Below are 11,425 nucleotides of genomic sequence, written 5' to 3'. Positions count from 1 at the left end.
TGCTTTAAGAAAAAAAGGCAGTATACATAACTAAAATTAACTACTAACATTTTCTTCTGATCCATTGTAGCTCACTTATATGAATATAACTGCTTAAATTTAGCACCATTTTTATATATAAAATTGATATGCTATAGTTATTAGAAATGCTTTTTCTCTACAATCTATTCTTCATGTCTTTGTATAGTACAAACACATATGATCCAGGAAAAAAAAATTATTACAAATGTGCACATATGCTTAATGAAGTCTCGGGGGTTTTCCTTTCTTTTTAAAATGGAGATGCTTCAAAGGTAGAGAAAACCCTGAGTTTGGTTAAGTAATTGAAGTAAACATAAGAGAGAGTCACTAGTACATTTTTACAAAGTCCCAATATGGGTGTAATAGTCCCCAGGACAATAATTAAACTAAGTCTCACAAAAACAAAGGGTAAATCCTGTAGTAGGATGCCCAAGGAATTCAGAAGAGGGTTCTTGGGAGTGAATATTATTCGAAGAAGAGAAATGAAACTGAATATGTAGACTGGGTACAGCCAGCTCGACTTGTACACAGCCGAGTGACCAGCGACACGCAACATTTCCACAGTGTCCGACCACAGTAGAAAGCTCCACAGGAATACCTCTGCCCGGACATCTCTGCGAGACATTGTTCTCAGGATTCCAGAGTCAAAGGAGGGCTCCTGGGGTCCCACTAAGACAGGAACACGCCTTTGAGTCACTGCTCCTAGTGGCCGAGACACATGGATGGAGTTGGCTCCCTGGGGAGATGCAGGGCTGACTTCATTTTGTCTCACTTGCTCCGTCACAGTTTTTATTTGTTGCAAAGAGGTTGTGTGGATGTGCCCATCTTCATTGCCTGCAATCAATGGGTTTATTTACATTTTAATTTAAAATTTTAATATGAATTGTATTAAAATTTAAAATCCCAAATTTGCCCAGCATGGTGGTGCGTGTATATGATCCAAATGAGGCTGAGGCAGGAGGATCACAAGTTCATGGCCATCTCAGCCATTTAGCAAGACCTTGTCTTGAAATAAGAGTGATAAAGAACCCCTGAGTTCAAACCCTGGTACCAACAACAACAACAACAATGATAATCTAAAATTCAAGTTAAAAGAAAATTGTTAATGGTTTCCTTATTTGAAGCCTAGTTTTTTCACACAGAATATAAAAATGTGCTGCATGCTGAAAAACATACAGAGGTTGTGAAGGTTCTTAGTGTCTGAGTGTCTTTCTGGTTATGAATCCTAAGTACTTTTTTGAATTGATTTTATTTTTAAAATACATGACAGCAGAATGCATTACAATTCTTATTACACAATTAGAGCACAATTTTTCATATCTCTCTATATATAAAGTATATTCACACCTATTCGTGTCTTCAAACATGTACTTTGGATAATGATGTCCATCACATTCCACCATCATTGCTAACCCCCTGCACCCTCCCACTCCTCTGCCCTATCTAGAGTTCCTCTATTCCTCCCATGCTCCCCCTCCCTACCCCACCATGTGTCAATCACCATAAATCAGAGAAAACATTTGGCATTTGTTTTGGGGGGGGTCGGCTAACTTCACTTAGCATTATTTTCTCCAACGCCTCTCTTCAGTCTAAGTCATTTTTACCATTTTATTGTAACAGCCATTATTTTTACTGAGTTAAATGCTTTTAAGCACTATTTCGTCCTCAGGACAAATTAAGAGTATCTCATTTTACAAATTGGAAACTGAGGCCCAGGAGGTTAAATTCACAGTTAGTATGCACAGAGTTGGAATTCACACCCAGATTTCTTTGACTCTAACTGACAAACTCTTAACCTTAAAGCTGCTATTACCGGTCTAAAAGCATTACGAAATATATGAGTATCCAAAAATCAAATTAAAAGTTCGCCAGTCCAACTTTACCATTTTGTATGATAAACAGACTGACGAGAGTCTCTTCACCCCCATTTTGTAGGTGGGGAGTTTGATAGTAAGAGGGAATCTGTATAATCACTAGAGAATCAGAGTAAAGAGCGAGAAATGGAATTCAAGACTTTTAAGCTGTTCTTTTCCAAAGTTTTTGAAGTGGTCAGTAGGATTGGTTATTTAAAGCATCTGCCCATGGCCATGAGTCTGTACACACCAGCTATCTGAATGAAGAGGGCATTTGATTTATCCCATTGTGGAGTGTGTGTGTGTGTGTGTGTGTGTGTGTGTGTGTGTGTGTTTTCCTCACTGTGTATACATAGGATGTGAAGGTTGGAGATTATGAAGGGACCCTCAAATCTCAAGACCCACACCTGATGTTGATGGCACTGTCTTTGATGCTGGGGACTAAACTCAGGGTCGTATGCATGCTGGGCAAGCGCTCTACCACTGAACTACATCTCCAGCCCAACGGCACTGATTTCATACATAAAAGGTATAGCACATTCTTTTTCAAACACTTATCTCCTTAAGCATTATTTTTGTAGCTAGGAATTCACCAGGCCTTGATAAAGTTTACGCAGTGAATATACTCAGCTGCCAAGTTACCTGATAAGACCGAATTTAAAGGGAGTCATTAGATTGAATAGCTCTAAAGGTCAAAGAGACAAAATCAATAAAAATTTGTTTTGAACGGCATTGAGCTGAAAGCAAAAACATTTTAAAATAAATTATGATTAAGGAGTAATAAAATGCTTGGTGATGACAGGAGTGTTTTGTTAAAGGACACAATAAACTTTGTTTTCATAAAACTAATTATTTTTAAATTTTAAGATTGAATTGAATATTTTTATAAACTAAAAATATTATCTAAATTCTTAATAAAACATTAGTTCTGGTGTGAATTATTCATAAGTAAATAGTAGGACCCATGATTCTTTGAAACCTCTTTACAAACCTCAGAAGTCACAGTGGCTTCAGTGGGTATCATCTTAACAAACAATATTCAAGTCAGAGGTAAAATAATATATATGATTATTATTTATTCATGAAATTATCTCTTTTTAAACTTAGAAGGTCACTTGCCTTTCTCGTTTAATTTTTTAAAAAATCAACAGAGAAAGGATGGTTCTTTTTTTGTCAGGGTGTTTATTATAAATGTTTAATTGTTCTATATGGAATATATTTTGTACAAAATATTTTCAGTGTTCACTACTGGTATGAGTTTTCAGATGTTCAATGAATTTAAAATTTGATTAATTTTTGCAAATATTATTTAACTTTTTAGAGTTTCTGGGGACAATGAATTCTCCACCAATCAGTAGTGTTTAAGAAACATGTGGCAATGAAATATTTTATCCCCCATTTGTTTTCTATCTTACCAGTATGTATCAACAGGTGCTGAGTACTGATGAATACATTTTGGAGGTATTGTCACATTGTCAACTTTCACATTTCAAAACTTTCTCTCTGCTATGATCATTGTGGTGAGGATTAAATTTTTACCCTTTCTTAGAGGAAAGGATGGTTCTTAATAGAAAACAGTAGAATAGCCGAAGAGGTTCAGGGGAATGAAAGTGGAGGTACTGGCCTGTGTCACCCTGCATAAATATGTCACAGTGAATCCCACTACTATGTATAATGCAACAATTTAAATACATATATATATTTCTTGGCATATATCATGCTGTAGAGAACTCTCCTTCACCATCCTTAGTAGAAAAAGTTCTTTGAATGAAAATCTAAATCCCTTTGTGAACATGAAGAGCCATAGTGTATGATTTGGACTTTTGAAAGATGATTGCAAATTCAGCATTGTTTCAAGGCCAGGAAGAGGCTGGCCATCTAAGAAGTAAAACATTAACATTTTCTAAACAGTCAGTGAGATTAATAACAGCTGAGAGTAAGAGCTATGGGTATGAACAATGAGTTCCAAGCTGGAGTTCATTTTTGATGAGATATTAGACTCTAATCCGTGTGTATTTTGTCCTCTTTTCAATTTAATATGGACTAGTTCAGATTTTGAGGTACAGGGACTCAGTCAGGTTTTGTTTTTTTATTTTTTGTTTTTCCCAGCAAAAAAGTCCAGGAACTATTAACTGGAAATTTCTCTTTCCTTCCCAGCAGGGCAAAGGTGAGTTAAAAAGCCAAGAAATCTTTTTGTCACTGGTTTAGATCAGCAAACGTATCTCTAAGCATTTGTATACACAATATTATGTAAACATTTGTATACTCAATATTATTCCCTTTGGCTCTGTGATTAGGTTCCTCTTCAAATTAATACTTTATAAACTTCCACTTAGAGCTGAGATTCTTTTTCCTGTTGTTAAATGTTACTTGTTTTATTTTAGTTAGTTAGTGTATGTGTGTGTGTGTGTGTGTGTGCATGCCCTAAAAGATATAGGCATGAAGAGAGCAATCCACTCATATACTAAGAGATCACAGTGACAGTAACAAGTAAATATAGCAGCTACTCTGTATAGCTCTCCATATCCAAAGTCAGTTGCTGAAATTACTTTTTAGCTTCACTGCAAACTAAATAATTGAGACAGTGTTATCTGGTAAACAGACAAATCTGGAAGTAGCTCACTCCTATCTATTTGACTTTACTACTATTTCTATTGCTTTAGTTCTACTTCTAACTTGTTCCCCAAAAGTCTATGATAGTTTAGGAGGAATGAATGCAGCACAACCTGACAAATCGGTAGTGAGACATTTTCTGTGTGACTATGTATTCCTCCTGCAAAGACAACAGGAACACATGAGTTACCTCAATCAAAAGGGAAGAAAAGAAAGAGGAGTCACAAATCAGGATTGAAGCTGATATTGCAATGTGCTAGGTGGACTGCCAGCTGCCTGGGTGTTCAAGTGTTGCATGGAGCCTAAACTGGACATCAGCCAAGGAAATGGCAAATAGTATGGAGACAGTCCCCTCCTCAGCCTATGAATCTCCTTTGCTCATACCAATAAATACAAAATAATAAATGGTGGTGGGTCTTTGAAAGGAAAATAGAGTCATTCCTTAGTTCTGGTTCCTGAACACCCATGGGAACCAAAATCTGTGGATGCTGAAGACTCACACTCCCACCCCCTCCCCACCCCACCCACCACGTACCACCTTCTTTTTTTTTTTTTTTTCCCCAAATACTTTTGGTCCATGGCTGGTTGAATTCTCAGATGCAGAAACTATGGATATGAAGAAGTGACTGGAACTTCTGAAATGAGAAGGATTCAAATTGACCTAAGGAGCCAAGGCAGGCTCCTCTGAGCAGTGACAACTAAGCAGAGGCAGGAAGAATAAGTAGGGATGAATTAGGGGACAAGTGCAAAAAGAACTTTCCAGGTGGTAAAACAGCATGTGTAAAGATTCTTCCAGTAGCATGAGATGAAGGGAGAGTTTGGGGAGGGGTTAGGGAAGCAGGAAAGGCAGAGAAAAAGGAGAGGGGCCAATATTTATGAAGTGCTTTGTGTATACTGGTCACTATTCTAAGCCTTTTATGTGCATTAACTCACTTGTAAAAATCCTAAGATGCAGCAGGCTAGTAGAGAAACCAGAATTTGCATCCCAAACCTTAACCACTATACCATATTGTCTGTGGCAGAGACTGATTAGATACATCCTTAAGGGCCAGGAGGAAAGTTTTGGTCTTTATTCCAAGCAGAAAGCCTTTGAAAATGTCTGGGCAATAGACAGACTCACTTAGAGGAGATGGAAGTCAAAAAAGGACAGTGAGGTCAGCATAAAGGCAGCTGACATATAATAAGATTCTGACTCATTTCTCAGCAAGTAGAAGACAAAGAATTACTCGGAAACCAAGTATGGCCAGTCTTGATTAACAGTCTCCAAATTCGTTTTTTCCTTCAGCAGAAAATGTTCTAATGAAGAAATCTAACTGAAAAGAAAATCTAGAGAAGAAAATTAATAGTTCTATTAAAATATTTTTTTAAAAAAAACAAGCATGCACAGAAGTTTTAGTCAATGCTCTCGGAGAATGAGAACAGGAAGGATAAAGACAACAAAAAGGCAACAAATTAGAGTACATACAAAGGAAAATTATAAATATTGTTACTTTGACACTATACACTCATTGAGGGAGGAAGACAAGTAATATCACTAATAATATTATATCACTAAGTAATAAATGCAGAAATGTGGTACCTATCTAATAGGGTGGCCATACTGAGGGGAAAATAGTGTCTGGCACCTAGAACAATCATATGGGTTAGATAAATAAAAAGTTGCAGTAGCTAGATAATTGGCTGCTTTAAATTAATTGGAAAGAATAGAAAATAACAGAGCATAGTAAATAGGAAGAATGATGGTGGCTTGTTAAACTTCAGCCAAGGTCACATTGTTACCCAGTATCCCATCCTCTGAGGATGTACAAAACTTTGGAAACCGTGTCACACAAGTTCATGAGTCAATTTCTCATATATGCCTGTTCACATCATCAAGAAAAATGATACTCTGCAGGTGTAATATCTGTACAGGTGAGGACAGCTTCTAGCAGCTACCTAGAGCTCATTGCATGTTCTTCTTCCCAATTCCAACATTGGTATTCAGGGATATGGCCTTTGTAGCTTGAAGCTGGTCACATCAGGAGTGTTTACAGCCCAGAAATCGGCAAACACCACAAATCAGAGTTCCTCACCTTGGAGGAGCAGCTGGGTATACATTAACTAGCTTACTATTGATTGTCTGTGCTTGAAACTATATGTGAATGTGATGATGATGACGGTGATGATGAATCCAAGACCATATTCAGCCCACCATCAAGAGTCTGGAAAAGCTGATGGTCACTCATTCCTAGCTGGGAAATAATTGTGGCAAGTTTCTTTAGTAAAGATACTATATTTTTATAGAGAAAATTCAAAAGTCCTAGCACCTACTTTCAGTTCACTTCCTTGCACTGTGTCAATTTGACAATAAATAAATGTGTCACTTCTGGATTTTATGCAATGTAAAATTTTAAGAGAATTCTTTCATCTGAGAACACAACTAGGAAGCTAAAAGCCCTCACAATTGTTTTCTTCTCTATTATTACTTTTAGATTCATCCAGTACTGTGCAAGAATTGCCAAGAACTGATCACATAATCAATTTTAAATTACTCTATTTTTAAAGATCGAGAAAATTTTCCTGACCTAAACTTCCAAATCTTCAGAACTTCCTTTACATTCAGACCCCCTCTCCATAGTTGAGATCAATGTTCAGTCTAGAGGATAGGATCTAATTTACTATATAGAAGTAGAAAATCATATTACATAGTTATATTACTAATATATGATATATATTTCTAGATATTGACAAAAATATGTGACATGCAAAAATAATGCAGGCTGTATTATTTATACCCTTATTTCTATTAGGTTCCTTCAAGTACTTATTTATTTTATAATAGGTATATAAAGAGAGTATATTTCAATAAAACATAAATAGTAAGATAAAATGTTGGAAAGCATATAGTGTGTCTCATTGACAGATATTAAAAATTCTAAACTTTAAAATGGTTTGAAATGCCTCTATTTGTATTCCCCATATTATTACAAACACCAGAATATTAAATTCTCAGATACAAATGAGAGCTAGGCATCCCACCTGGATCCAAGTTGGGTGAAAAACGATGATACATAAGGGAATAAACTTGCTTTATTAGCTCCAGAACACCTATCTCATCTTTATTAATTATACTTATTTATAAGAGCAGCTTATTAACAGCTTCTTATGCCCACTAGCCCAGGAGATTCACAAGAGGGGGCATCTTTCTGTTTTCACTCACTATTATACCCTCACCACCTAGTGGAGTGCCTGGTTTTGGTAAAGAATAGCTCCAACATAAACATTTGCTGAATAAGAGATGAAAGGAATTTCTTTTCTGGGGTCTGTTAGCAATACACATCTGGTAGGGGAGGGGTATCTTGCACTGAGATCAGTGACCCAAAGCATAAAAGCCTGGTCCGATAGCAATACCCCTACAGTTAACAGGTTGAAGGATTTTAGAGACCCGCACAGGGTCCACCGCTCAGATCCCCCTTCTCTGTCTCAGATTGCTACTGCTCTGGCCCCAGTCCTAGAGAGAGCCCTTTAAGCAAGTCCTTATGGACTGATTCCACTAACAAGCCCTGGAAGCCATCAGGAGAAGCTGGCAGCACAGCTTTGGGAACCTGCATAGCTCATCGATAAGAGAAGATGTAACGTGGCATCGGGCCCAGCAGAGCATGCCAGGGTGGTGTGGCACTTGCATAGCCCAGCAGGATTCAGGCAGACAGACAGATGGCACCAGCAGCAGCAGCAATGGTTCAAAGCATTTCAGAAGACTCTCAGGCAACAGTCAACCCAGAGGTCACCAGGCAGGGCAAGAAAAAGGCAGATGTGTGATTCCGAGAAGACTGTCTTTGAGTTCATAGGAAAAGACTTTATCACCACCCCTGACAATAACCCATGCACACGCTCAGAAATAGGGAGACTTGGCACCCTAAAATAACAGTGGAAGCAGAGCAGGAGAAAACAGTGTTCCTAGAGAAAGGACCCCACTGTTAATATATGTACAATGTAAAGAAAAAAATGACCAAGGACATCTGCACCTTATGCCAGGAATCAACCCTTCAAAATCCAAGACCAGAAAATTTAGATATTGAAAAAATCATTGACCTTTCATTTCAAACTGAGGTTAATAATGACACGGAAAAATCAAAGTTGAGCATTCAAAAGAAATGCATACTGAACTTTTATGTTCCCTTTTTCCTATCAGTGTCTGGAAAATTTACTTTGAAAATATTCTGCCACCCTCAAATGTCTCATTGGACATACTAAAATTGCACACATTTCTTTTTTTGCCTGTTTAGGAGAAAATGAACAACATAATAACAAATTGTTAAAATTATGCATAGCTCTCTCAATCGAATGGAGCCTTCACTCAAGATTTTGATGGCCTCTGATGTCCCATGTCTGTTGGCTCAGGGCTTACTCCATGAGAGGTTTTGGCCCAACCCTCATGCATCTAATCCTGACAGCTGGTACTTCATTAGAAGGTATAAATCAGAAATTCTATCCTCCTCTCGCCCTAGCCTGGTAAATAGCCACTTATTTCTTGAGAAGAAAAACTCCTGGAACTGACACACTTTCCTGAAACTTCCTTCTTCTACATAGCTCCGGGAGGGCGAGGAAGGAAATACCCTCCCTACATGGCATGGCCCTGAACACAGTGTTCCTCACTCTCATCCCTGGACACATTGCAAAACACTGTGTTATGGAAATCCAGCTCACTCTGGACTCATACTGTATAATAAGCTATTTCTTAAAAAGAAACAAAGAGGAACTCAGAATGCCATTCATTTTATTCAGAAAAAGCACCCCACTCCCTGCCATTCCTTGCCCCCTCCCCTTTAACCTTTGTGACATCTCTTGCATTCTATCTGGTTAAGGTGTGATATACTACATTTCAAGAAAATCTGGAAAGTGAGTTTCTTTAGGAATTTAGATTTGGCTTCTCAACTTTTACCTTGATATTAGTCACAGCTCCTAATACTTTCTATAATTGAGGATTCTTATCAGAGTGGGCATCAGGATTGTTATGGAGCTTTAAAATTTTACAGATGGTAGGTTCTCCTCTTCCTATCTGTAGACAGAGCTCATGTGTGTGTATTATGCTGCTGGGCACCCACAATTAAGAGCCCCTGCATATGTGTTAATAGGTGGCCCTGACTCCCCAGAAATAACTTTAAATTTCAATAAAATCATCATTGCTATTCATTTAAAAAATTGTGCTTGGGGGCTGGATAAAGAGCATGTTTAGCATGTGTGAGGCCCTGGGCTCGATCCCCAGCATCATTTTTAAAAAAGATGGAAAAGCAAATTGTTTTTGTTTTTTTTGTATTTAGAGACAGAGTGTCACTGAGTTGCTTAGCACCTTGCTTTTGCTGAGGCTGGCTTTGAACTCTAGATCCTCCTGCCTTAGCCTCCTGAGCCACTGAGATTACAAGTGTGTTCCACCATGCCAAGCTAACAAATTGTTTTGACAAGTCAATATCAAAAAGAAATAATACAGGAAGGAACAGTTCCTTTTCCTGCTCTACAAACTCCTAAACTGGATCAGGTTTATAGTTTTACCTTTTCTACAATCAATGCCCAGATTTCTACCTATCACACACACACAAAAAAAAACACATAATCTTTATTGGTGGCAGAACATGCTCCTGTTTCACTCCTTACTGTAAAGGCCTGGCTCATCCACTCCTCTCTCTGGCCCTGGCCCACTTCACTCCCACCCTGTAGCGATTGCTCCAGAGCTTCCACATTCTGTTAGTCTCTCCCTATCACTCATCTCCACTGTTCTCAGCAGAAAATGTGCTTCCTGTTTCACAAAAAAAAAAAAAAAAAAATAGGGCATCATTAATTGTAATTTCCCCCGCTTGCTTTCTTTTCAGTCTTCCTTGTTACTTTCATGATTGTAAACCCCTTGGAGAGTTTTAAAAATTCCTAGTGCCTGGCTTTCATTCCAAGATGCAAATATCTGAGGATGCACCTTGGTGTCAGAACATTTTAAAGCTCCATAGTTGATTCTAATATATAGCCGAGGATGAAAAATACTGCCCTGCCCTTAATTAAAGATTAAAAAATCAGAATCATTCAATGATATTTTCTTTTTGAAAATCTGTACGTGCCTAATTCCTATCCCCAATGGTTCAGATTTAGTTGATATGAATGGTTATACTTTGCATTTATGTTTGTAAAGCACTCTATTGTTTGTTTGTTTGAAACATTGTAGCTATTGGAAAAAATGGATAAAAATTAGCCAATGCAGTGGCACACACCTGTAATCCCAGCAGCACAGGAGGCTGAGGCGGGAGGATCCCAAGTTCAAAGCCGGCCTCAGCAAAAGCAAGGCGCTAAACAACTCAGTGAGACCCTGTCTCTAAGTAAAATACAAAATAGGGTTGGAGATGTGGCTCAGTGGCTAAGTGGCCCTGAGTTCAATTCCTGATACTAAAAAGAAATAAGATAGAGGCATAAATCAAAAAATGTTGCCAGATCACCTAAGTTAATATATTAATTATTGTTATGGTTTGGATGTGAGTTGTCTCCCAAAAACTCAGATATGAGACAATGCAAGAAAGTTCAGAGGAGAAATGATTGGGATGTGAGAGTCTTAACCCAATCAGTAAATTAATCCCCTGATAGGAATTAGCTGGTAACTGAAGTGGTAAATTGTGGCTGGAGGAGGTGGGAATTGGGCACATGACTTTGGGGTATATATTTGTATCTGGCAAGTGGAGCCTCTCTCTTTGCTTTCTGATCATCATGTGAGCTGCTTTCCTCCACCACACTCTTCCACCATGATGCTCTGACTAACCTTGATCCCCGAGAAATGGAGTTTGCTGTGTATGGATTGAGATCTCTGAAACTATGAGCCCTTCAATAAACTTTTCCTCCCCTAAAATTGTGCTAGTTGGATCTTTCAGTCACAGTGATGAAAAAGCTGACCAAAACAATTAACATGCTTAATTTATTAGCTATTT

At 37.9% G+C, this 11,425-nt stretch overlaps 1 protein-coding gene across 1 annotated transcript in view; it reads right to left on the bottom strand.

Moving 5' to 3' along the window:
* Positions 1-208: 208 nt before the first annotated feature.
* The window catches only part of Tmem236 (transmembrane protein 236), a 45,032-nt gene continuing 33,815 nt past the window's right edge, over positions 209-11,425 (bottom strand). Inside the window, exon 4 of the mRNA XM_026407754.2 lies at positions 209-855. Coding sequence (XP_026263539.2) covers positions 272-855 — 584 coding nt within the window. The 3' untranslated portion in view covers positions 209-271. The remainder of the gene's footprint in view (positions 856-11,425) is intronic.

This window comes from Urocitellus parryii, chromosome 9 (genome assembly GCF_045843805.1).
Source record: "Urocitellus parryii isolate mUroPar1 chromosome 9, mUroPar1.hap1, whole genome shotgun sequence".
Taxonomy (NCBI): domain Eukaryota; kingdom Metazoa; phylum Chordata; class Mammalia; order Rodentia; family Sciuridae; genus Urocitellus; species Urocitellus parryii.
Note: the sequence above shows the minus strand (reverse complement) of the source record. Positions and strands in the feature narration are given on the sequence as shown.